Source organism: Nycticebus coucang, chromosome 18, assembly GCF_027406575.1.
Source record: "Nycticebus coucang isolate mNycCou1 chromosome 18, mNycCou1.pri, whole genome shotgun sequence".
Classification (NCBI taxonomy): domain Eukaryota; kingdom Metazoa; phylum Chordata; class Mammalia; order Primates; family Lorisidae; genus Nycticebus; species Nycticebus coucang.
The window spans coordinates 67665312-67692885 of record NC_069797.1 but is presented as its reverse complement, the minus strand read 5'-3'; the positions used below and the strand labels follow the sequence as shown (position 1 = coordinate 67692885).

At 41.0% G+C, this 27574-nt stretch overlaps 2 protein-coding genes across 2 annotated transcripts in view; one reads left to right on the top strand and one right to left on the bottom strand.

Annotated features, from left to right (window-relative positions):
- Positions 1-9674: 9674 nt before the first annotated feature.
- Positions 9675-27574, bottom strand: part of GNA13 (G protein subunit alpha 13) — a 42873-nt gene continuing 24973 nt past the window's right edge. Inside the window, exons 3-4 of the mRNA XM_053568854.1 lie at positions 20079-20129; positions 9675-13746 (exon numbers count right to left, since the gene is read on the bottom strand). Coding sequence (XP_053424829.1) covers positions 13174-13746; positions 20079-20129 — 624 coding nt within the window. The 3' untranslated portion in view covers positions 9675-13173. The remainder of the gene's footprint in view (positions 13747-20078; positions 20130-27574) is intronic.
- LOC128570012 (40S ribosomal protein S29) lies at positions 24016-24310 on the top strand. The gene has a single exon (XM_053568855.1). It carries the CDS (start codon positions 24029-24031, stop codon positions 24197-24199), a length of 171 nt encoding a protein of 56 aa, XP_053424830.1. The 5' UTR covers positions 24016-24028; the 3' UTR covers positions 24200-24310.

Genomic DNA, 27574 nt, shown 5'->3' with positions numbered 1-27574 from the left:
AGGGCGGGGCAGTCTTCACTACTCTCCAGTGAGTCCGTCTCCCAAGTCATAAGAGACGTGCATGATCGCTGCTTCCCAAAATCCCAGCCCAGTCACAGGACAGTAGCACGTCAGTGCTGGACAGGCCCTGCTGGACCCCGCCGTGTTACCAGGGAGCAAGCCCAGGCGCTCAGAAGTGGTGGCTTGTCCAGAGCTTCAGGCCGGTCTCCTGGTATTAAGCCAGTTCATAGCTTTCCCATCCAGCACAACGGAGTATACTTTAGAAGCAAATTAGGCAGGCCAAGTTTGAAAATAAATGGGGGCTCGGTCATATTATCCTTCTATTTAAGATAGTCCCAAGTCCACTGTCCAGAATTAAACTATAAAGTCAAACCCACTTTGATACATACGCAAACTGGGCATGTCAGGCAGGATGTCTTCCTACCCCAGAGGAGGAAGGTGGCCAGGGAGGCCAGCCCGACAGCTCCCAGGTCACTGACTGGATTGGGGGAGGCCCTCGGGCTGGCTGGTGACCCCAGAGGGCTCCCTCCAAAGGGCTGGATTAATCAGCCTGGTTCCCCAATGTGGACAGGACAAATTGAGGAGAATGGGATGAAAGAGAAAGAGAGAGGGTGGCAGCAACTTGTCCCCAGAGAGACCTTGCATCCTGATAGCTTCCCTGCCTCACTCCGCATCCAGAAGGAGGGAGTGAATTCTCCACCCCTCACAGTGGAAGGGTCAGCCTCCCACGGACCTCTTAAGGCCCAAAGCAGAGTCCAGCGTGGCACCTTTGCTTTCAGATGTCCACATTTTAGATTCCTTTTTGAAGTGCTATGAAAGCCTTACTGAATTCATTTTGCTGCCTTTCATTCTAGTGAATCTACTTCTGGCCAGTTGGATTTGCTAAGGTGACCTCTCTCCTCCAGGCAGGTCCAGGGGGGCCCCTGAGCCAGCCGGCCTCAGGTGGCAGCCACATCACGTTCGCCCCCTTTTTTAGACTCTAAGGTCCAAAAAGAGATGGGTTTGGACCCAGGCAACGTTAATATCAATCTTGCCTAAATTAAAGGTTTGAATAATGAATGGTAGATTCTTCGCTCGCTGAAGAATGGTTAATATCTGTCTGAATATAATGCAAACTTAAAAAAAAAATACCTATTTTGTGCTTTCCTGTAGTAGAAATAGAACAGAGATGAACCCGGTTGCTCATGGATTTAGTAACGGCTTACACCTGTGGTGTGCAGCCGACCACATGGTTGGGGAGCTTGTGTATTTTACTTACGGATCCTATTAATAAAGGCTGAACTTCTCCATTTCCTCCTTCCCTTTCCAACCACCAACATCAACACAAGTCCTCCCTCAGGGACCTTTAGCTCAAATATCAGGGTGGCAAAGGTGATGTTATATATAACCCAAGCATGTCACACACACTGGCTTCCCGTTTCTTTAAGGGGAAATAGTGAAGGTGAAAACCAAATGTAACTTAGAGGATGAGAAAGAAAGAAGAAAGGCAAAGAAAGGGAGCAAAAAAGAAGTAGATGAAAATAAAAACAGCTACCCCCAATTCCTGTCCCATGCCTGCCACTGTAATAGTTTCTGCATTTAACGTTTAGCAACAAACTTACTGCATAGATGTTATGGGTGAGGAAAACAATGCCCAGAGAGGCTAAGTCATTAGCCTAAGGTCACACAGCTTAGTATATAGAGTAGTCTGGATTTGAATCCAAGCCCATCTTACTTTAAAGCCCACTTTCTTTTGGCCAGGCGAGGTGGCTCACACCTATAATCCTAGCACCCTGGGAGGCTGTGGCAGGTGGATCACTTGAACTCACGAGTTTGAGACCAACCTAGCAAGAGTGAGAGCCCATCTCTACTAAAAATAGAGAAACTGAGACAAAAGGATCGCTTGAGCCCAAGAGTTAGAGGTTGCTATGAGCTATGACGTCATGGCACTCTTTCCAGGGCAATAGCTGGAGACTCTGTCTCAGGCAAAATAAATAAATAAATAAAAGAAAAAGCAAAACTAGCTGGATGTAGTGGCACACATCTGTAGTCCCAACTACTCTGGAGGCTGAGGCAAGAGGATCTCTTGAGTCTAAGAGTTTGAGGTTGCTGTGAGTTAGGCTGATGCCACAGCACTCTAGCCTGGGCAATAGAGTGAGACTCTGTCTCAGAAAAAACAAAAAGGCTTAAAAAAAAAAATCACATATAGGGCGGCACCTGTGGCTCAAAGGAGTAGGGTGCCCACCCCACATGCAGGAGGTGGCGGGTTCAAACCCAGCCCTGGCCAAAAACTGCAAAAAAAAAAAATCACATATACATCCAACACTCATTCCCTTAAAGAATCCTACAGAATAAAAGAAAAAACCAGCACCAGCATAGCCATTCTCCAGAAAAGCCATTAGTTAGACTGGAAAGCTTGAGTGAAAAAACATAATGAGTTATGTCCTGCGCTGGAATCAGCACTTTGGATCTCTTTTATTATTGAGGGAAAAGGCCATTAAAAAAATGGAACATGTGTGTCACACTTTGTGGGGGCAAGACATGATTGCAAGAGGGACTTTGCCTAATAATTGCAATCAATGTAACCTGGCTTATTGTACCCTCAATGAATCCCCAACAATAAAAAAAAAAAAAGGAACACACCAAGGCCAGCAAAAAAGTAAGTGCAGCCCCTGGGGCTTTTGCAATGAGGCCGCTTGAGGACTGTGTCTGAGATGAGAGTTCTTGATGTCACGGATCCAGCCTAACTCGGTCCCTCGGGCCTTCTGGCATGGACCCCACCCAGGCTAGGCTTTGAAGCTGACTTTACACTTCCAGCATCACCCCAATGAGGGCATAAGCTCTTTATTCTTTCCAACATTTTATCATGAACAATGTCAAGGATACAGACAATTTGACAGGAGAGAATAACGAACACCGAGGGATGGTGTGATAAACATTTACTATCTTGCCGTTTGCTTTATTTTGTCTTTCTCTCGTCCCCTGAGTTCCCCCTTGTCTTCTTTGGCGTCCCTCCCTCCTCCAGCACCTGCGTGCCTGCTGCTCCTGGTGGGACACTTCTCTGTCCTCTTGAAGCCAAGGTTTCCTACTTGTCTTTCTGTCCTCGCTCTACAGGGGTGTCCCCCCTACAGCCTGTGGGCCCTGTGCAGATTGGAGGGTTGTTGTGCTTATCTGTGGTGTTGGATATGAGAATAGTATGCAGGTACCTTTTTAAAAAATGTTAATCAGCTTTTGTTTGTGTTTGTGTATTTACGATGTGGCCCCAAACAACTCCTCTTCCAATGTATGGCAGAAAAGAAAATAGGTTGGACAGCCTGCTAGGCAGTCAGCCCCTGAGGACTACCTCATCCACGGCAATGGCTTCAGCCACTGTCTATGTGCAGCTTAAGACCAGTGCTTTCATAGCAGACCACTGAGCTTTAGACTTGTAGAGCCACCTACAGCCCAATAGCCCCAGAGGACCTCAGACTCAGCATATCCCTCAGAGCCCATCTTTCCAAGCAAAGCTGTCTCTCCCCAGATGTCCTGTTTCAGGAATGATTCCACACAGTTGTTCCACCAGAAACTAGGGAGCCCTCTGGGTTTTGCCCTCTTCCCTCCACCTGCTTCTTCCAAATGCAGTTTTCTTTCCCGAGCATCCTTTCGTCCATCTCCTTCTGATTCCATTGCTAATGTGTAAATTCAAGGTCTAGTCTTCCCTATACTTTAGTTCCTGCCTCCCCCCAGTCCTCACTCTCTCTGGCATTACTACAACCCCCCTGAGAACATGTCATGTCCCTTCTCAAATTGCTTACTATTTTTTCATGCTTGGAGGACCAACTCTGGCCCAAGAGGCCCTCCCTGGTGTGTTCCTTGAGTTCTACCTCTTGCCAGTTGCCCACCACCTTTCTACTTTCAAATCAGTTGGGATTCTTGCCATCACCCAGCTTGTGAGCTCCACAGGCCTCAGTGCCTTTGCATGTGCTATCCTCGCTGCCCAGAGCTCCTGTTCACACCTATGCCTTACTCATCTCTTATCAGAATTTCTTCCGTATTTTCATTTTCCTTACTAAACAGTGGACATCATAGGGAGTGGGGATCAGCCCCTCGTTTCTCCTCTTTACCCTTGTCACCTTACAAAAGGCAGCTTGATGACAGGTGCTTGTTCAAAGCGAGGTAAGTGAAAAAAACCACCTCCCCAATGCCATGCTGTCACATCCTTCTGGAAGCCTTTCCTGTTCCTGACATCCAGATACCTTTATTACTAAAGTCCTGGCCCAAATGCCTTGTCTTCCACAAAAGTGTCCTGATTCCATCTAGATGGAAGGAATTGCCTTCCTGTGAAGTCCTGTAGTGCTTTGCCCAGTCTTCCCAAATGGTATACTGTATGATCCACCTGTGCTTTCTCCCTGGCAGGACAACAAGCATCTTAAATTCAAATCCATATATGGATCATTTTCCTATCACCCCAAATGTCCAGCACACAGGTGACGGTAGTAGACATTTAACAAATTCAATTAAACTCTACGAATATTTTTGGAGCATACACACACAGCAAACCCCTAATATCTGAGGGTTCAGAGGTGAGTGAGGCAGGCACAGTAGTCTCTGCCTTCCAGGAGCTTACATTCTAACCTAGATGAACTGTTTTAAAACAAGCAAGGAAAGGCATCCTCTTTGCTGATCAAAGGAAGGGTTGATCTTTTGCCTTAAGTGTTTATTGATTTTTTTTCTTTATGTTGAAGTCATAGATGCTCCTTGTAGAAAATTCAGAAAACAGAAACATATAAAGACAAAATCAAAATGTCTTGTCACTCCCATCGCTCAGAAAAGTTAACATTTCTGGTATATTTATTTTTTTTGTCTTTTTACAAACCACGTGGGATAGTTGAAGTCTCAAGTTCTTTTTAAAGGTGGCCTTGTTGAGATATAATTCACCTGTAGGGTGGCAATTCTTTCTGCCCCTCTGTAGTCCGGCTCCAGTCACAATTTGTGAGTCAGTTGAGTCCCCTGGGGACACTCTGGGAACTTAGCAGGAGCACCCAGGTAACAATAGTGAGTTCACACCACTGCAATAACTTCAAACAATAATAGCTTTGAACAACCATAGCTTTGAAATGAGATAGACTGTTTGAAGTATCCTGAGAGAGGAATAAAAGGGAATTGGGATAGGTGCCCAGAGGAAGAACCTTGCTCCTACCTGACAGATGGGGAGCAATGGGGAAATCCTTCTCTGATCCATGCCTTAAAGGATGCTTGAGGTTTGCTCTGTAGTAAAGAGAAGCAGAGAGAAGAGGTGAGGGGGGAAGAAAAAGCTTCTAGTTGAGCTGGAGTGAAGGAGGCAGGGAGGGAAGGCTGTTTGGGAAGAGAAGTTAATGCTGGGTCCCAAACGCCTTGGAGTTTGGATGTGATTCTGTGACACACTCTATAGAAAGGGCAGTGCTGTACGTATTCCTGCTAGACGGATGTGGCTCATTTATACAAAGTTGGGCTTCCAGCCCTAGTCTTACCTTGATTTACAGCATCTTCCCCCAAATTATAACCTGGTGCAAATTTAAGGATTGCCGGAAGAAAGTTAGCTGTAATCTGCAATTTCATCAATAGAGCCGTGGGTGCCGTGAGGTTCATTTCTTCCTATTAGCTCGCTCCAATGTTCAGATAAACCAGTTAAATCCCACAAAGCTTACAAGAACGGGGATTTTCCATGTAGAATAATAGGAGAGTAAAATGAGACAATTAGACTTTTTCTCTCCCGAGGCCAGCAGTGTTTGGCCTTCACTTCATTTTATGTGCTTGTTCTTTCTCTTTTTCGCCCTTTGACAGGGGTGGAAAATCAAGATCGTCTAAAGCTGCAGTGCAGTTAATTACAGAAGAATCACTCACTTTGAGAGAGCTTCAACTTCTGTTTTCCTACCATGAAGCTTCGTGGGGAAAAGAAAAATCAACACACTCCTCCAGTTGGTATAAATGTTAATTCTGAACACAACTTCTTTCAGTATTCTTGTGGGAAACAGAGAGGCTGAACACAGCGGCTTGAATAGCTAGTTTGTACTGAATACTTGTTTGAGTCTTTTGTTTTCTTGGTGTGCTTCAAAGAAAAGGGAACTCTTGTGCAATATTGTTGCATTTTCACAGCTATTCCTTACTCCAAACACAACACTGAGTTTCAGGAGACCTACTAATATCTGGGGGAAAATGACAGCACGTATTTTAAAACACTGTCTTTTGGTTATTCTTTTTTTTTTGAGGGTTTGCCAAATTTCCCAAGTCACCAAGATAATAAACCTGTTTTAACCTGTAAACCTTGAGTTTCCTGCAGTCTCCAGAGACCAAAAAGTCTCTTCTCTGTCACCAGCCCACACTGGGGACAGTGGAACAGATCATTCTGAGACAGCGCCCCTTACCAACCCGACAGCCCACCATGTTTATTAACCACGATTGTGTTGAAACGCTTTGCTAGAAAATAGTTTGAGTTTAACCGTTTCTTTTTACAAAGATAAATACTCCCTTGTTTGAAGGATAATACAAGATTATAAAAAAAAGACTTCTTGGTTGGGGGGGGAGGTTTGAATGCTCAAGTGAATTTAGTATCCATTTTTTAAAGATCTTAAGCCTTTAACAACCTATTTCCACAATCACAGATTTATACATTTAGATATACAGTCCAAATTTTCTATCTCAACTTTTCTTTTCAGCAAAATTTCATGTTAAAGGTGAAGCCTGGGAAAAGAATTTTTATTTGCCAGCTGAAGCCAGCAGGCCTAGGAGTTGAGCTATTACCAATGTCATTTACTTACACCTGTTTTGCAATTCCATCTGTGGGGGAAAAACCTGTCACTGTTTAGAAGAGTAAAAACACAGCATTCAATACATGTTAGTTAAGAAAAGGCAAAAACATGCCCAAAGTTATAGACAATTTTTAACTGGGCTGAAGTTGTGGCACGTGGTAACCACACATGGCATGCTTGATAGGACTTGATGAGAATGGCATTTTATCTGTGGTCCCCACCCGCATAACCCAGCCTCGTCCTGTAAAAATCACCAGACACATCTCAACAGAGGGACAATTTGAAAAATACCTCAGCAGTCCTCAAAACTGCCAAGGTCGTCAAAAACAAAATTGGAGAAACAGTAATATCTGTTAATAGCCCAGAGGAGCTGAAGGAGACGTAACAACTAAATGTGATGTGGTAAGGTTCTGGACGGAAAAAGGACTTTAGAGAAAACCCAAGGAAACAGAAACAGAGGATGGGCTTTGGTTAATGAAAATGTTCCCAGTGTCAGATCGTTGATTATGAGAAATGTCCCATACTAATGCAAGATATTAACAGTGGAAACTATTATGGGGTGGGAAGCGCAGAGAGACTGTACTGTATTATAGTTTTCTGTAAATCATGATCTAAAATAAAGTTATTGAGGTTCGGTGCCCATAGCACAGTGGTTATGGTACCAGCCACATACACCGAGACTGGTGGGTCTGAACCCGACCCAGGCCAGCTAAAGCAACAATGACAACTGCAACAACAACAAAAAATAGCCGGGTGTTGTGGTGGGCACCTGTAGTCCCAGCTACTTGGGAGGCGGAGGCAAGAGACTCGCTTAAACCCAATAATTGGAGGTTGCTGTGAGCTGTGATGCCAGAGCTCTACTGAGGGCAAGATAGTAAGACTCTCTCTCAAAAAAATAAAAAATAAAAGTTCATTGAAAAAAAAGTCTGAGTGGTAACACGTTGCTTTGTTTAGAAAACACTATTTCGGCTCCGCGCCTGTGGCTCAAGCGGCTAAGGCACCAGCCACATACGCCTGAGCTGGCAGGTTTGAATCCAGCCTGGCCTGCCAAACAACGACGGCTGCAACCAAAAAGTAGCTGGGCGTTGTGGCGGGTGCCTGTAGTCCCAGCTACTTGGGAGGCGGAGGCAGGAGAATCGCTTGAGCCCAAGAGTTGGAGGTTGGAGCTTAAGGCTCTGTCTCAAAAAAAAAAAAAAAGAAAGAAAGAAAACACTTTCAATTATAGACATAGCAGAATTACTATCGCAGTGGAAACCCCGTGAGCCCAGATATGCCCTAATGCAGCCTCAGCCATTGTAAGAGAGCGGAGAAAAAGGAGAGGTTGGCCTTTCCCTGTTCCTGTGTTAAAGGATATGAAGTGTTTGAGAACTTCCTTAGAAGTCACCATCTCCATCTCTAGTAAGGAAAAGTTTATAGACTAATATCAAAGCAAAGTGGTACTGGAGAGCTGCTGAAGTAAATGTCTGCGCCTTAAAATCAGTTGCTAGAGGAAATGCTTGCTTTCAACGTTTAAGCGTCTGCTTTACACCTTACATTTATAAACTTAGCTTAAATAACATCATAGTATTGAATCATTTATAAATGTTTATTAATGTTGGTAATTTTTACAAAGCAAATATTAATAGCAAGAGGCAATTTTTTGTTTTGCAAAATACGTACAGAAGTAAAAAGCCTTAATGAACTAGCAACTTGTTTTATAAAATCATTCTTTCTCATTCGAGTCCTCCTCAAGAAATAATTTATTGCCAGTCCTGAAATAAAGCACTGACAAAGAAAATTTACAATAATTATCAGATAATGTGCTTAGTTCCTGGAAAGTTATAAAAAGATACATGTAAAAAATCCTAAGCCACAAATATTTTTATGCAGAGCTAATACAAATCATGTTTTGTTAGGTACATTATCTATGAGGTTGTTACAAAACATACTTTTTGATAAGGCTTCTGTGGTAAATGAGCACTCACTTAGTAAAGTAGAAAAGAAAAGCCATTTAAAATCTCTTCCAGTAAGAGGTAAAAAAGGGTAAATGGCATAATCTGCTGCATCCTCCCATATACCGTGCAAGAATCCCTGCCCCTTCCCCTTCCTTCCTGGTACCATCAAAAAGCCATGCTTAAGTTCATCACTTAACCATGGCAAGAAACATATGAACAAGCTTTCTAAATGCAAACCAAAATCAAATACCAAGTAGTATATTACTATCAGCGATATTCACTGATTGAAAATTTATTCATACTGAGTCACAGCATACTTTGATCCATCTGTAAATGTTTATCAACATTGTATAGACTATAAACAATGCCACATCATTAATGTTTTTAAAAATACTCAAAATTCCATATATGCCCGTTTGCAATCAGACTGCTGGACCTGTATGCACAGGGCAAACACATTACTCTAAATGCTAACTCTACATTCAAGTATAGACATAAGAATCCTAGTGGCACCCACGCTGTACTTCAAATGCTAATAATCACCGACCAGCCTAAGGCTAGTATCTACTTGATAGTACCTGAAAAAGCCATAAAGTCCAGCTTGTTTAAACTGTTCAGGTTTAGACTTCTACTTCAATAATTTATACTTCTCTAGTGTGTAAGTTTATTAAGCCCTAACTTCGTACCGTATCATCTGCATTTGGAACAAGGCGACACCTACACACCCACACATAACCTCCCCCCTCCTGTTTACTAGACTGAGAAGCCACCCTGTATCTTATCCTTAAAAAAAAAAAAAAAAAAAAAAATTGAGTGCTCTTAGTTGAGGAGCACAACACAAGGACACATCATGTGTGATTAATGGACGTCAACATGATGAAATGATGGGAAGGAGACACAGTGACAGGATTCTAAGTCAGATTTCCTTCCCAATTGAGAAGACTCCAGCAAAAGTATTCTTGATTCAAGTAAAAGAAATGAAAAGGTAACAGAGTGACTTTCTCTAAATTTATTAGGGAGTTTGTTACAAATGTTTGGGCTTTACAGACATGATTTCATGGATTCAAGCGAGAAATTAAGAGTTAACACTGATAGTTAGGCCTTCTCATTACATACACAGAAATAACGTTGCTACAAATTGCAATGGAGAGAATCTTATTTCCAATGACTTGGTTTGGGGTTTTGTCTAACTGTATCATTATACAATGAAAGCACCAATTTGAGGGTTTTTCAAACAGTGATTTGAGTTTCAGGACATAACAGCATAACTTGGTTAACTTTATTCTTCACATAAATAAGGCATAACCGGATATGTGTGCTAATGCTGAAAATACAGTCTATATGTGTATATAAACACACATATTTGGGCATATATTGAAAGTTAAGATTTACCCATTCCTTTCAAAAAAAATTGTAAGGGCACATGATTTCTGTTGAATCTTTACCAAGTTTTCTAATTATTTCTGGTATTAAGGTGATCTTATTTCCTTCTACTTCAAACAAACAACTGCCACCATCTGAAGAGAGGTTACTCAAATAGCTCTAATATGAGAGATTGATCTATGTAAAGTGTATGCCAATGCAACTTAGAGTAAGACAAAAACGAATCATCTTCTTCATTCCACGCTGCCTTCTTTGGTTTGAGTTGCTCTCTATCAGGTGCCCCTTCCAGAAAATAACATTGAAACGAAGGTTTCAATTTCATGTGGTATTTGGCAGACAGTAACAATACAGGTTATTACAAATAACGATTATGTGGCAGGGGTTGCCTTGTATTATTTAGATCTTCAGAAAACATTAGGCAAAACCCTTTCCCTATAAAAATTAAGGTTAAATTTGTGTTGTTCATGATTTGTAAGGCAACTCTGTATACTTAGAAAATCCCTCAACGTCAACAAAGACACTTGTGTGATAGTTCTTCAGAATTAAATGAGAAGGCATTCAGATTTAAGAACAGCATGTCATAGAGAAAAAAGAGGCACATTTTATCACAAATCAGAACCATAATGATTTAGGAAAGTACACACCAAAAAACTTTAAATGTAAATTACTGTTTTAGAGACTGGAGGCAAGGTGGCACAGTGAAGATTGAGCGCCTTTTCAGTTCCATTCACTGTATTTCATCTCCCTCTTCATACACCTGTATATCAAAAAGATCCAGTTTTCATGATATAGGTTCCGGCACCTTCCAATGGTCTCACAACACAGCATGTAAGAGGATGTGGGCCACAGCCTTCAGATTGAACCTTCCATGTCTAGTCAATGTCTGTCTGAACAAGCTTAAGTTAATAGAAGGAATTTACTGCCTCAGAATATATTCTACACTCTTAGACATGACACACATCAGGGAAGATCTGGCACATACCAGAAATAATACTGTATCTTTTTGGTTGGTGTTTTACAAGTTCTGGGTGGTAAGTTAAAATGGAGAAGAAACTTGGCGATGTATGGATGTATGCTTTGTCAGGCAATTATTCATATCAGAGATCTTGAGTAAGACTGAGTGTCCTCTTTCTGAAGGGGTCTAACTTTAGTTTCCACTGGAGGCTGAATGTTTTGGCCATTCGGTAAAGACTAGTTGCTCAATTTATACGTAGACTCTCCACGAACAGTCCAAATGTGACTGTGTACATATTCAGATATTCATGAGCACTGAAATTATGCTAACCTGGTAAATTATAAACAATGTATTATTTTTGGCAAGAAGCACTAGATGTGGAACTATTCAAACACGCACAAATTAGCACAAATTAGATTACGAACACCTGTATTGTGATGGCACTCTACATCATCTGTAGCTCATGTATTACCAAGGCATGAAAACACTGGAAGGAGCATAGATATGACGACAGTGGAACTTCAAATGCAAGAAAGTCAGGTATGTCCAGAACAACCCCTGGTTAGCTCACTGAAAAGCCCTCCTCTCACACCACACCGCAAGACAGAACAAGAACTGCTGGCTTGCAAAGGCTGGTTGATCCACCATGTTGACCATTTAAGGATTGATAAAATACCTGAGAACATATAGTAAAGGAACAGATACCACAGTCTTATTCAAAATTTTCAGGAAAAGCAAAGTTGTCAGACTTTTCAAACTGTCATCAGCCTTATACATCTATTTTTCTGATCAATTTTAAAACTGCATATAACCTTTAAGGCAGTGTTTTTAGTACAACAAACCAGCCATTCTGATGAGTTCACTATGAATGTATTTGTAATCACAAAGCTAACTCATGGGTATGTTTTAATTCGGTAAGCAGTGTGGGGAGGTCAAATCTTAGGTGTGAACTAAAAAATATTACTACATACCCTCAGAGGCATCCTTAAAACATTTAAAATATACCTCAAAAAAGCTGGCCTTTCATAAACAATAATTATACAAATGTGTACATACTATATCTGTGAAAGACACACCAAGAATGAATAGGAATCTCAAATAATGCCTTCTTCAACAGTCTGACAGGAAAATACAGCCCTTGGTAAGCTCCAAATAAACAACAAAAAATCCCATTAATGCCACAGTTTGGAGTGGATGGGATCAGACAGGACAGAAAGATGTTTGTGATGACACAACAATCATTTCCTGCAGGAAAGACCAAATCAACTGAGCTGGACTTGGAACACACGACATTCTGGAACAGGTAAGTTTATTTAAGAAGTTCTGTTACCAAGTTGCTTGCAGTTTTTAGTTGCTGCTATAGCCAGAATGTTTCACACATGGCACATTAAATCACATGATAATGAAACGAGAGAGGCAAATTATATTTCACTGGCTGTGGTCAGAGCACTGCATACAGCACTGCTTGCCTTTTGTTCCCCTGTGCCATCTGTGAACTTGTCACCAGCATCAGACCAGAAATCTTTATGTAAACTTTAAAACACTAAGAACAGCACACCTTCAGAAACCACAGAAATTTAATAACAATTCTGTGTATAAGCAATTAAAAAAAACTAAGGTTAAACCTGTGTAAATCTACAGAACACCATTCCTTAGATCAAACTTTTTTCCAACAGCCTTTCAAAATAGGAGGTCATCATCAAAAAATCTAGACAACAAGAGTTGCTATGTGTAAGGCAGACAGAAGATCTCTTACTTGTTTTAGAACTGTTAGAATTCCTGACCTCATACCTATAAGTAATGAAGGACACCTTCTATTCTTGGCACTATAGGAGAATTCAGTTTGAAAAGTGGAAGGATTTAAAGCCTGAAATATGCCTAGTCTGAGGCTGGCCAGGAAGTTAGAACTCCACTTCAAGGGAGCCACGGTGAAATAGATTAAAGCCTAAATTTCAACAAATCTTGGCAAGAGTTATTCAATAGCTTTCAGCCACAAACCAAAGGCCACAGAAAAAAAAGACTAAGATTTCCAAGAAGTTAAACACAGAATCAAGATTTTTCTAATTCCTGTTGTAAACTGCTATTTAAAAAAACAAAACAAACAAAAAACAATCAAAAACACAAAAAGGTATTAAAATAGCAAGTCTTTTGTACATCACTGTAGCATAAGCTGCTTGAGGTTGTCATGAAGAATAGTATCCTTCACATCACGGAAAACAAGGCGGATGTTTTCCGTGTTGATAGCAGTGGTGAAGTGGTGGTATAAGGGCTTCTGCTGCTGGTCCCGGCGTTTGTTCCGGAAACATTCCACCAGGAATTTTTGGACGTCTCTTAAGCAGTGGGGATCCCCTTCAAATTCTAGGAAATAGTCTTTGATGCTCACAATTTGCACTTTCTCCTCAAGCAAGTCTGTCTTGTTTAAGAACAGAATTATGGAGACATTGCTGAAAACCCGGTTATTGACGATTGTTTCAAAAATGTTCAGGGATTCTGTAAGGCGATTGGTCAGTCGATCTTCCATAAGCACCTGGTCAAATTCACTTGAGGAAACAAGGAAAAGTATCGATGTCACACTGTCGAAGCATTCAAACCAACGTTTCCTCTCTGATCTCTGACCACCTACATCAACCATTTTGAAAGGAACATTTTTAATTTCAAAGTCGTACTCATGAATGCCTTTGGTAGGTCTTCTGGCAAGCAGAATATCTTGTTGTGATGGAATGTAATCCTGAAAAAGAAAAAAAAAAAGAAAGATTTTATACTGAGTAATCCAGAAGTAAGTATCAGAATTAACGGACCACTAACTGGCCCAGTGAATAGACCTACAAGCAAAATGACAGTTTCTGATACATCAAAGCATCAATACTATTACTATTATACAATGGCAAAATACATGACTCGGCGCCTGTAGCTCAGCGGCTAGGGTGCCAGCCACATACACCAGAGCTGATGGGTTCAAATTCAGCCTGGGCCTGCCCCAAAACAATGACAACTACAACCAAAAAATAGCCGGGCGTTGTGGCGGGTACCTGTAGTCCCAGGTACTTGAGAGGCTGAGGCAAGAGAATCGCTTAAGCCCAAGAGTTTGAGGTTGCTGTGAGCTGTGATGCCACAGCACTCTACGGAGCGTGACAGCTTGAGACTCCGTCTCAAAAAAAAAAAAGGCAAAATACATTAAAATGTTAGTTTACAAAGACTGGTTCAAAATTTACAGCAAATGGCTAGTATATGCTATCGTTTTCATTCCTGAAATACTACCTCAAAATCAAGTCTCATTTACCAGCTGTCTTCATCCACCCCCACTGCTGTATAACCCAGTTCCGGCTTCTGTTCACCTTCCTCTAACCCAGCAGTTCTCAACCTGTGGGTCGCAACCCCTTTTGGGGGTTGAACGACCCTTTCACAGGGGTTGCCTAAGACTATCCTCATTTACTAACCCAAGAGTTTACAGCTAGTCACCTGCTCTGAGTGTGAGCACCTCTGCCTGTGAAATGGAGGTGATCACACCTGGCCTGCCTACCTCGGAGGGAGGGTTGTTGCAAAGGTCAAGCGTGCTCCTCCTCTCTGAACTCTGGATCAGTGAACTCTGAGACTGAACAAACGGAAGCTCTGGTCACACGCGTCTCCAGCTACCTGATGGTGCACTTCCTTATGCAATGTAACTGGTTCTTCCTTCTAGTCTAGTATTTTTCCAGAACTCTGACACAGATTTTTGGCAATATGTGAACAGGAGAGTTGTTCATGTTCATCATCAAGGTCTAAATATTTTAAAAACCAAGGCAGGATTTAAAACAATGCTGACTATTATTCACAATGCTGCGCGTTATGCCTTTCTGAGTAGTATATTATGATTTTGAAATTTCAACATGAATACTCATCTCCTCAAATGGTGCAATGGAGTTAAGTATTTAAAAAGTAGGCAGTCCTGGGCGGCCCCTGTGGCTCAAGGAGTAGGGCGCCGGTCCCATATGCCGGAGGTGGCGGGTTCAAACCCAGCCCTGGCCAAAAAAAAAAAAAAAAAAAAAGTAGGCAGTCCTTAGTTACTGGCAATCCACAGCCAATGATTAAATAACTCCAGGACTCAGATACAAGTGTTGGCTTTCTCATGTTTTCTTCCAGCTTCTGTTCACATACAGGGTGGCCATGAAGTTCATATATAACTTCGTGACCATGTGTAAAGTTCATTTTACATAATCAGTGTATGTATACAATTTTCAGCCTGCCTCCGTATTTCTACTTAATTCTTTATCACTCACTATTCCATATGCTGATAGGGTTACATTTCATTTTTAAAAAACTATAAAATACATCATGTGCATTAATGTGCAATAATTTACATTAATATCTCCCTACTGATGGTCATTTAGGTTGTTTCAAATTTTTTTCTGTAATTAACAGAAATCCTGGAATTAAAAATTATCATGCAGGCTGGGCATGGTGGCTCAAGCTTATAATCCTAGCACTCTGGGAGGCCAAGTTGGGAGGATTCCTTGAGCTTCGGAGTTCCAGATCAGCCTGAGTAAGATCCTACCTCTACTAAAAACAGAAGAATTAGCTGGGTGTTGTGGTGGACACCTATTGTCTCAGCTGCTCAGAAGGCTGAGGCAGGAGGATGGCTTGAGCCCAGGAGTTTGACTGAGGTTGATGTGAGCTAGGCTGAGGCCATGATACTCTATCTAGCCTGGATAACAGAGTGAGACTGTCCTCACCCCCACTCCACCCCCAAAATTAAAATTCTCATGTGCATATTTTTTTTTCTTCTGGAATATACATGATTCTCAAAAAGATTACACTTACTGCCCAGTTGCTTTACAGAAGGTAGTACTAATTTACAACAAATGTCTTACTTGTGCCAGCTACTTCATTAAAAAAATTTTTAACTCCATAAAAAGAAAAAGTTCTCTACTTTTTCTTTATGAAGAGCTAAGAGGCTCAGTGCCCGTAGCACAGTGGTTACAGCGCCAGCCACATACACTGAGGGTGATGGATTCAAACCCAGCCGGGGCCAACTAAACAAATGCAACAAAAAAATAGCTGGGCGTTGTGACGGGTGCCTGTAGTTCCAGCTTCTTGAGAGACTGAGGCGAGAGAATGGCTGAAGCCCGAGTTTGAGGTTGCGGTGAGCTGTGATGCCACAGCACTCTACCGAGGGTGACATAGTGAAACTCTGTCTCGATTAAAAAAAAAAAAAAAAAAAAGAGCTAACACTCTAGATAGGACGCTAAAGGCTAATTCATAGGAAGCTCTGGACAATGTACTCAAGTGCTAACTGGTCTGGCAGAGTGGGGTGTACTGATAAGGACATGCACACACTCGCTGTGGGACTGGGGCTAGTCATTTAACCTCTCTGTGTCTCAATTTCCTCACTTGTGAGGACTAAATGAGAAGTGATTAAGTGGAGTCAGTAACGACTGTGGCATATCTGCTGTCAGCTGTTGCTGCTACTGTTGCCACCATTGCCACAGCTGAAGGGAGGGCAGTGAAAGGAGGCTGGAAAAGCCAGGCACAGACACTTGCATCCAAATCTGGTTTCTAAACACTCACTGGCCATTTGCGCTTAACCATCTATTCAGGACCAGACACAACACACTCACTATGAAAACTCACATTCTCCTCACCAACTCCTCTGAGCCCCACCAGTGTGCTTTTCTTTCTACTCCCTCCCCCAGCCTCTCTTAAGTCTTGGATTCTTCCTGCTATTCCTTTTTTGAACCTTCCATGTATCCTTTGCTCTTATTCCTACTGCCCCCACTTTTTATCATCTCAGAGGTGGTTGCCATCTCTTCACTAGTTTCTTTGGAATGTGTCACATTTCTTGGCTCCATCTCTGAACCACTCCATGCCTCTCCAAGACTAAACCAACCCTCCTGGACCATGGCCTCAGAACTTAGGTGGTGTCCTCACTGCACCGGACCCAAACTCTGCTGATCCACTTTCAGGGTCCTCCTTATGCCTCGTTTTCTGGACTCAGAGTCTGTTCTACATTGTTCAAGCTCACCACAGTGCCTAGTATCAAGGCCTGCACAAAGCTTCATGTTTTAATATGTTACAAGTTCATTCATTTGCCCAACCGTGCCAGTGCAATAAACAATTCATAAAAACTCAAGGTACTGCCTCCTAGAAAGCTGCTTCTATAAGTGAGAGCCAACAACTCCACACATCCTGTGTTAGGCAGATGTGCCTTCTAAAACTAAACACAGCCAGCTGTCTGCCATCTCCTCTTTCTATATCTAAATCCAGTCCACCCTCAGCCTGCCCCAGCTCGCTCACTCTTGTGCTAGCTGCAACCATTCCAAGACATCTCTCTCCAGTCCATGAACTAATATTATATTCGTGATCAGCATCATTTAATTGTCTTCTACTTGTTTCATGTACAGGGTGGACATAAAGGTCACGTGCAATTTAACTCAGTTCTGTTTCCCTGATTAGATCAGGCTTCTTAAAAGTAGGATAAAAGAACAAACAACTAGTATCGAGCATTTACTACATAGTACACCTACTACATATTACACCTTCTCGTTTTATTTCACATCACTGCCCCATCACCCTACAAGATCAGTTCTCTTAGGTCAGGAATGAAGAAACTACAGTCTAGAAATGCCTAAGGTCACACAGAGCCAGCCCATGATGGAGCTGGGGTGGGAGCCCAGGCAATCTGGCTGCACAGCCCACATTCTTCACACCCGTGCTGTTACGACTCCCACAGGGTCACAGGACTCAGCAGGCCTTTGATGACTCTGGTAGTTCAGTAAGAAATGGAACAGAATGCTGTGACTTGGCCCACATATACAAAATGAATGACAAAAATGCAGTACATTCAAGTTTATTCTATTTTTTCCCCTTTATCTTCCCTAAAAAGAGAACATTAGGTTTATACTTGTTTCCCTTTACAACTACATGCTGATCACAACATTTTTTTTCTTTTTATTCCAGATATGGTCTTAAAATTGTTCTCAATAGAGGATTCCAAGCAACCACTACAAACTGACTGGAGTTGGCCTGGGGTCCCTCATTCAGAGGCTATTTGTTGAGAGTTTACTTTATGCTAGGCATGGTTACCAGGTTAACCATGGTTACCTGTAACTCTCAACTTCACCATCAGGAAATGAGGTCCTTGCACTTACGGAAACAGATGGCTAAAACCAAGGTAACTGTCAACTATAACATGTGCAATGAAGGAAAAAAGCAGAAGTTGATACTGAGAATGAGAGGAGGAGACCTACTTTGAATGACATGCTCAGGGAAGGCCTGTCTGAAAAGGTAAATTGAGACGGGCAGGTCAAGTCAGTACCATGTGAATTGGAAAATAAGAACTGTTATATAATTAGTTTATCTACTAAGGCTTCTCTCCATTTGGCTTCTATCTACCTTTTTGTAGGGCTTATAATCTGATCTGGTGAAAAAGTGTTAATAAAATACATCTTACGACAAAACTTCACTGATGTGGACCCAAATGAGTAAAAAAAAACTATTAAGATATCAACTTGTGAAGGAATCTTGCATCTAGGAAACTGGCAGAAAAAAATCATACTGGCTTAAAGCAAACAAATACAATTTAGAAAAAAAGGAAAAATGTAAAAATTAACCTGCTAGGGCAAAAGAATGCATCCTTTTCCACATGTCCCAGATAAAGTCATTGCTACTTTCCTACTTGCAATGGGTTTGTTTATGCTTTCTTTCAGTTGTATTTTTAAAGTTAAAAATCTCAAAGAGCTGGGCTGCGCCTGTGGCTCAGTCGGTAAGGCGCCGGCCCCATATACCGAGGGTGGTGGGTTCAAACCCGGCCCCGCCGAACTGCAACCAAAAAATAGCCGGGCGTTGTGGCGGGCGCCTGTAGTCCCAGTTACTCGGGAGGCTGAGGCAAGAGAATCGCTTAAGCCCAGGAGCTGGAGGTTGCTGTGAGCTGTGTGATGCCATGGCACTCTACTGAGGGCCATAAAGTGAGACTCTCTCAACAAAAAAAAAAAAAAAAAGAAAAAAAAAATCTCAAAGAGCCATAAGACCGTGACATTAATATTTATTCCTCAGAGTCAGCAGCTCTCAGATGACGCTAGGCTGGCTCTGGCTTCCTGGCCTGCTATAGGCAGAGTAGCTCCACTTTGCTAAAGTCTGTAACAGAAATTTGCTTTACAAGGAGGCAGATGAAGCAACACTAAATTTAGTTAGTAACAAATGACCCTAAAGCAACGATTTTCAAAAATTTTCTAAGCAAAAACAAATAAAAAGGGTGGCACCTGTGGCTCAAGGAGTATGGCGCCGGTCCCATATGCTGGAGGTGGCGGGTTCAAACCCAGCCCCAGCCAAAAACCACAAAAAAAAAAAATAAAAAATAAAAAAGCCCCAAATATTCTAAGCAGCAAAACCTTTTCTTCCAATGAACTCTTCTGCGTATGTCTGATACAGGGAGCAGACAAGCAGGGCTGCTCTGCCTGCAGAAGGCCCTGGAAGCCAGGGCCAGCTGAAGTTCCAGCCGCTGGCTCCAAGGAGCACACTACAGGAAAATAACCGACTCTCTTTCCAAGGATGACTCCTTCTCCCACATCCTGGAGTCTTTTCAGCAGGCCTTTAGAATCTACTCTGTAACTTAACACAAAGGGGACATCAACTGGAAAATGTCATTTGCTGAAAGGTTTGGAAATCAATCAACTCATTGTGTTCCACTCTGCTTATAAAATGCAATGGAGTACAACAGATAATGTGCAATCGCACTTTCAAATAGAAACTTCTTTCTCTAAACAGTTTTACTTCCAGTGAAGAATGGATAGGGCATTTCTAAAGGAAATGGTAGGAGGAGAAAAAAACGACTGTTACCACTGAAAAATAAGCATTTTTTTCATTTTTAAAAAATAAAAAATCATTCAATATTCTTTGCTAGCAATCACTCTAAATAAAGTACAAAGAGTCAGAATACTGCCATTAGGAAAAAGAAACTAGATAGTTTAATATGTATAATATTGCTACATTCTTCCTAATAAGCTGCCATCCCCAAATTAAAATACTGACATCCTGATGAGTGCTTTCAAATTACAATAAACATAAACATTCAGTTTAAAAACTTACTGGTTCTCCAAGTTTATCCAAGTTATCCAGGAAATATTTTACAGATTCACCCTAAAAACAAGAAGAAGATAAATAATTATTGGGGCTTAGAAATGGAAGATCTTATTACAATAGTTTGTATTATACCGTCTGGTTGTATACTTAATCCAAACATATCTTGTTAGTTATCAACTTCAGACCGACTAAACCTTCCTGAAAACATAAAATGCCTGCTCTGTCACCATGTGCCAAATCTGCAGGGGCTGCTTGATTCCACCGGTGCTTTACATATATGACACCCTGAGTGACACTTATTTATGGACCAGATTACATGCATGCTTTTGGATATAACTATGTATCCATAGAGAAGAGATATAATTAGAAGTTGACAACTGCTTTTGAGATAAACATAAATCTACAACTAAAATTTAAATGAGATTCTTTTGGTCTACATTTTGCATCTTAAGTTTACAGCAACAGCAATTATCCTCAGTAATATGAACAAACTGGAGGCTCGGCACCTGTAACACAGTGGTTACGGTGTTGGCCACATGCACCGAGGCTGGCAGGTTTGAATCTGGTCCGGGCCAGCTAAAGAACAGTGACAACTGCAACAACAACAACAAAAAATAGCCAGGCACTGGGGCTGGCACCTGTAGTCCCAGCTTCTTGGGAGGCTAAGGCAAGAAAATCGCCTAAGCCCAAGAGTTTGAGGTTGCTGTGAGCTGTGATGCCCCAGTACTCTACTGAGGGTGGCATTAGTGAGACTCTGTCTCAAAAAAAACAAAACAAAACTGGAAATAAGGCTGGAATACCACACAAAACCTCCCAGTATCAGGCATCTGGGAGGACAGGAACAGGACAGACACATCTCGTTCAGGAAGATTCTGGCTGGTGCTGCAGGCTTCAATTGCCAGTGCATGTTCCCTTCCTAAGTGGCCTACCCTTTCTAAGCCCAGAGTTCTGCTAGATCTCTAAGCAACTTCAAGCATCTAAATCAAAAACACTTGCCAGAAGGACACAGAAGGGAGCAGACTTTTGGGAAAGGAGGGATCTGTGTCTGAGCTTCTGGTCCTCCTCCCTGCTGGTTCACTTTCCAGGGAGTCTATCACTGCTGCACTGTCCCACTGCCCCGCTGCTAAGTCAGACAGCGCTTATTTAGTGTACCAGAAAAATCACATGAAGATCTTGTTAGACTGCAGGGGCTGGTCTGAGGTGGGGGTCCTAGTTTCTGCATTTTGGGGGTGCCCAGGACCACACTTTAGAGTCCCAAAGCTTGAAAGCAGCAGTTCTCAAGCTTTTTAGTCTCAAGAGCCCTTTACATGTCTTAAGATTCGTGAGGACCCCCAAAAGCTTTGATTTGGGTTATAGCTACTGATATTCACCATAGCATAAAGTAAAACTAAGACCCTTTACCCAACATTTTATTAAATCATTTTAAAATATCAATAATAAACTCATTTGTTGTTAGCATGGAATCTTTTCTCTACCTTACTTTAAGAATGCAGCATGCAAAATATGTGCTAATCAACTGTTATTGATAAGGTCAACAGTACGCTAATCATACACATAGTTAAATATCAGAGAAGTCAAAAGTATGTGGGAAGTTGGTACCTCTAACCCCTGTGTTGTTCAAGGGTCAACTGTAGTTGGAAAAGGGAAGAATATTTTAATAGCAATCTTTCAGATAACTGTAAATATTCATTACCACACCAAAATTTGACAAGTGGTAGTTTCATAAATGTTAGTTCCCTGTGAAATTGGAAACTCTAGTAATGAACTTTTTGAATTGTTACATTAAAATTCATGGGTCTATCCTGTTCTTCAAGTTGATCTTTTTATCCACTCATGATCTTATAACATCAGACACTGGTCATTTGCGACATATAGGTTGCTAAGTTATGAAGATCTTCCAAATATTGGCATGTTTCATTACACAATATTTAAAAATCACATTAATATGATTAATTATGTGTAATCTTAATAATACTTCAATCTTATCACAAACCTTAAGTATTGGGAAGCTATGAAGCTCACAGTAACAGGCACATATAAATTTTCTTAAACTCTAATTTTCAGTTTAAAGCTCAATTTTTGTGACTGGCAACAAAAACTTTCAGTTATTTTCCATGAAATGACAGGCTAATTTCACCTTCTCAAAAAGTTTTCCAGGGCCGGGCGTGGTGGCTCACACTTGTAATCCCAGCACTTGGGAGGCCGAGGTGGGTAGATTGCCTGAGCTCACAGGTTCGAGACCAGCCTGAGTCAGAGCGAGACCTTGTCTCTAAAAATAGCCGGGTGTTGTGGTAGGCCTGTAGTCCCAGCTACTCGGGAGGCTGAGGCAAGAGAATCGCTTAAGCCCAAGAGTTTGAGGTTGCTGTGAGCTATGACGCCACAGTACTCTACCAAGGGTAACAAAGTGGGACTGTCTCAGAAAAAAAAAAAAGTTTTCCAAATACTCTACTTACTCTACATTTCAAGTAAAAATGGAGTTCCATGGAAAATGTGGCTAGTTCAGCTTGATGCACCAGCCACCCGAGTGCTTTCCCTGCAGACAACCGTCCTGCTGAGGGAGCAGTTTTAGTGTTCACCACCATTTCATCACAGGGAATAGTAACGAGATGTGTACACAAGTGAAAATTTAATACAACTAGTAACTTTACTGTTTAATCATGGGGCGTCTAAAGCGAAGGTGGATCGGCTTCACATGGCACGTGGTTATGTTTTAATCACAAATGCACAGCAGTTAAGAATACAACTAGCATAGTTTGGGGCCAATGTACTGATCTGTGTGCTAAGGCACTGGCAGTGTCACTTACTGGGATGTCACGTCACACACACTACTGTCCTGTACCACCAGCACAAGTGCAATAGAGTGAAAAACAGAAACAATACCTAGTACCATGATACAAAGTTTTCGACTTGAATACCCCTAGAAGGGATTTTGGGAACCCCCAGAGTTCCGTGAACTACACTTTGAGAATTGTATGTCACTGAGGCAGACCTGGGAGTGTGTGCAAATGGAGAAGTGAGATAGCACATGACTGGCATTTCCTCACCACTGTAAGTGCTGCTAATTGATGCTGCTTTTTTCTAGACCTGCAACATTTGTACCGTATTTATGGCATCTAAAAAGAATTTTTCAGAGAAAAGATAAAAAAATCTTCAAAGGATTCATTTTGGGTTAATGAAGAAATTATTTGGTAAAATCTGTGTGGATATTTTAGATCACCCATTTTAATGGAAATATAATATTTCCATTTTTCGATGGATATCTTCAATACAGGCCAAAGAGAACCTGGACATCATCCTTAAATTATAACATCACTTTTTTAATATATATAATTGTCTATATAACCCAACTGAAGTTATACATTTAGGTCAGGCACAGTGGCTCCTGCCTATCATCCTAGCACTCTAGGAGGCTAACGTGGGGCGGGTCACTTGAGGTCAGGAGTTTGAGACCAGCCTCGACAACAGCAAAACCCCTATCTCTATAAAAAATAAAAATATTAGCTGGGCACTGTGGCCGGCACCAGTAGTCCCAGGTACTTGGAAGGCTGAGGCAGAAGGATCACTTGAACTCAGGAGTTTGAGGTTGCAGGGAGCTAGGTTGAGGCCATGGCACTCTAGCCTGGGGCAACAAAGTGAGAATATCTAAAAAAAAAAAAAATCATACATTTAAAGCACTTATATAGTAAGTATCACCAATTCTGTTACACTGAGAGGATCCTTTGAGCTTAGGAGTTTGAGACCTGCCTGAGCAAGAGTGAGACCTCGTCTCTACTAAAAATAGAAAAACTAACTGGATGTTGTGGCAGGCCACCTGTAGTCCCAGCTACTTATTTCTTAAGCCCAAGAGTTTGGAAAAAGGGGGAAAAAAATGGGTTAATAACCTTTCAGTGTGATGGTTGTAAACTAGAACATGAATGTTCTTAAGAAAAACAAATGTTGGCACTCCTGAAAGCAAGATGGGGCACCAGCAGCTCTACTGGAGCCACCCGCGAAAATTCGGCCAGGGTTCTCGCTCTTGTCGCGTCTGCTCAAACCGGCACGGTCTGATCCGGAAGTACGGCCTGAATATGTGCCGTCAGTGCTTCCGTCAGTACGCGAAGGACATCGGGTTCATTAAGTTGGACTAAGTAATCTTCCTTGAATGGATTCTCCAGGGAGATGCCATGAAAGAAACCCAGCTAACTCAATACATCCATAGATGGACAACACATGTACATAAAATAAAATTTTAAAAAACCCTTCAAAAAAAAAAAAAGAAAAACAAATGTTTAAATTTAGATTTTCTACAGTTTACCCTAGGGTCCAGGTAAAATCAAATGGTCAGGTTCCTCAAATTAAGCTACACTAGAGCAATGCACCGCCCACACACCTGCTATGAAAGGATGAATACTCTTCTGAATTAGGCAATTTGGGGAAATTTTCACAACAGCTTTTATGTTTTACTCAAAAAGAGAGAGAGAGAAACCCCTTTTACCATTTCAAAAAAATTCCGAAATCTAAAAACACAAAATGTGTATTATTTACAATTTAGCCACAAAGGACACAGAAATAAGTGATGATGTCTCTGTACGCAATAAACCCAAGAGCTTCTGATCGTTTCCTTTGGTTTGCGCTTTAGTGTTCTCATGCAAATTTTACATCTTGCTCAAGGCCCACAACCGGTAGCCTCTCCACCTCCCCTTCCAAAGTGCTGGATGAATAAAGTATGAATTACTGAAAGAAAGTTATATATTTTTTCCTAACAATTTCGGAAGAAGTAATAAAGTCTTCCGTTTTTTCTAGTATTAATGTTAAGGAAAAGATGTGAATTTCAGTCCGATTTCTAACACTGAATGATCTGTTCAAATCTCTAAATGTCTCCAGGCCTCAATTTCCCCAACAGTAAAATGAGGAAGTTCCGTGGTTCAAAGATAGCCAAGCATTTAAGTTCTTCCCTGTATAATAATTCCAGTTTGTTCAATTGATTTCAAGTTAAGCTATCCTTTCCTTATATGCCGTGTGTCTATTAATCTTAAATAGCTTTTGTTGTGATTCATTATTCAAGTTATGTTGATCAGGCTCTCCCCAATATAAAAGTAAAGGATTTCATGTATTGGGCAAGGAATAATATGGGCTTAAGACTCTTGCTTTTAGTTGTCTGTAACTTGAGACTCAAAAACTTTCCAAGTCCATTTTATGTTACTGAAGGGAATTTTTAATAAAATTCCAAGGAAAATCCACTTAACAGTTAAGACTTTTAATATTTAGCCAGGTGAAGTGGCGGGAACCTGTAGTTCCAGCTACTTGGGAGGCTGAGGCAAGAGAATCGCTGAAGCCCAAGAGTTTGAGGTTGCTGTGAGCTGTGACGCCAGAGTACTCTAAAGAGGGGCTACACAATGAGACTGTGTCTCAAAAAAAAAAAAAAAAAGACTTTTAATATTTAATGTTTTATTCATCCCTTAGTTCTTTTTTCTCTATGCAGAATTTCAGAGATATTCTCTTACTATAGTAAGCCCCAAAAGTATAAAGTAGCATGGCACTCTAAACGTGTTCCAGTATTTCTTTAGCCTTGTAGATATCTCGGTTCCATCTAAGCAATAGCATAGCAGTCAGTATACCAGTTGTAGCCACAAGATAGGTTGCAATACTGAAAACTGACACGATCAATGAACACTGGTGAGCTTTTAGTTATCCATTGAGGGTTAAAATTCTATGAGGTTCTAGAACTATACTTCATGTTTTATGCCGTCCCACATTCACAAGAATCACTTGTTAAAAATATTCTCCTTGCTATAAAGATAAGGAGCTCTAAATTTGAAAGTAACAGAAGCTGAGAATACAAGTTAGAAAATAATTTCTATTAAACAAATTCATAGTTACAGAGAAACTCAGTGGCTTCTTTGTTCAGTTACAGAACAAGTGACAGATCTATTTGATGCTCTTATGCACAGCTAAAATACACAAAGACAAGTTTTAGAATGTGCTACTTTAAAAGGATATGGAATTTAAGCTGGCTAGCCAAAGAATGCACAAGAAAAAATTATCTACTTTTTCAGAAGAACATACTCAAAAAAACTGTTGGCTTTATGTCAATAAAAAGCAGGGCAACTCTACTTACAGAAAATAGGTAAAAAGCAGAGATTTTAAATTTCAAGGTCTGACCTTGCCTGAAGGACATAACTTCTAAAGTAGAGATGAGGATCAAAAACAAGTATTTTAGAAGGTGTACATATTCTAGAAAGCAACATGGCAAGATGTACTGAGATCTTTAAAAATGATCCTCATCATGGCTGGGCATGGTGGATTGCGTGAGATCATGGGTTCGAGACCAGCTTGAGCAAGAGCAAGACCTCCATCTCTTAAGAATAGCCGGGCGTTGTGGCAGGTGCCTGTAGTCCCAGCTACTTGGGAGGCTGAGGCAAGAGAATCACTTGAGCCCAAGAGTTTGAGGTTGCTGTGAGCTGTGACACCATGACACCCTACTGAGGATGACAAAGTGAAACTGTCTCAAAAAAAATTAACAAGCTAATATAGAAATAATCTGTATTTCCCAGAAGGAACTTAACATAGAATAATTTCTTTCTTCCTCTTCTTTTTTTCTTTGGTCAAGACCTTTGAAATTCAGAATGTCTAAAAAATGAGGAAGTAAGTGTCAGGCACTAGGCTGGTGGAAGAGAAAAGAACAAGTACCACATACCCAAGGACTTTCCACAGTAGTGAGAGAGCAAGCGTGAATGTAGGTGACTTTATGCATTGAGGTCTATGACAGTGTTAGAAAAAAGCACGCCAGGAGACTCTGTCTCAAAAAAAAAAAAAAAGGATCCTTATCAGAGTACTACTAAAAAAGTATATGAAACTACAACAATGGTAGTGAATTACTCTTACAGCCTTTACAAAAACAGTTTTCTGACTGGTACTTTAGATTCTTTACCCTGGTGATGCATCAGAATTACCTAATGTACTTATTAAAAATACAAATTCCCAGGTCTACCACAAGTCTACCAAATCAAAATCTTAGCAATCCCCAAGAGTGACTCTGATGCAGCCATCCCTAACAGCACTTCAAATCGAGATAGGCATTTTACTCAAAACTAGATTTCATATTAATTTCAACTTTTAGAATAAATTACATCAAATCAGTTTTTTTAGTTTTATAAAAATGCCGAGAGATCAAGAATCTGAATTAGAAACTTAATTTAGTTTTATCTTATTGCAAAAGTAGGTTTCAAGCAACACTGGCATTCTTCATAATTCAACTAAGTCTTATAAGAAAAACTTCAGGCCTTTGTTTAGGGTCTCTAAAATGTGAATAAACAGTAAAATTAAGTCTACACTAGCTTTCCCTTTTTAAAACTAATGTGACAATTCAGATGAACTTTATCTCCCACTCTACTATAGTTCCAGCTGTCTACCTCCCCAGACCCTTAATGCCTATTTTCAGATGTTTCACTACATGTTCCACAGCCTCCTAGCTAACTCTGAGATTTTGTGGTTAAAAGTTAACGAGCCTGGTACTCTTGATG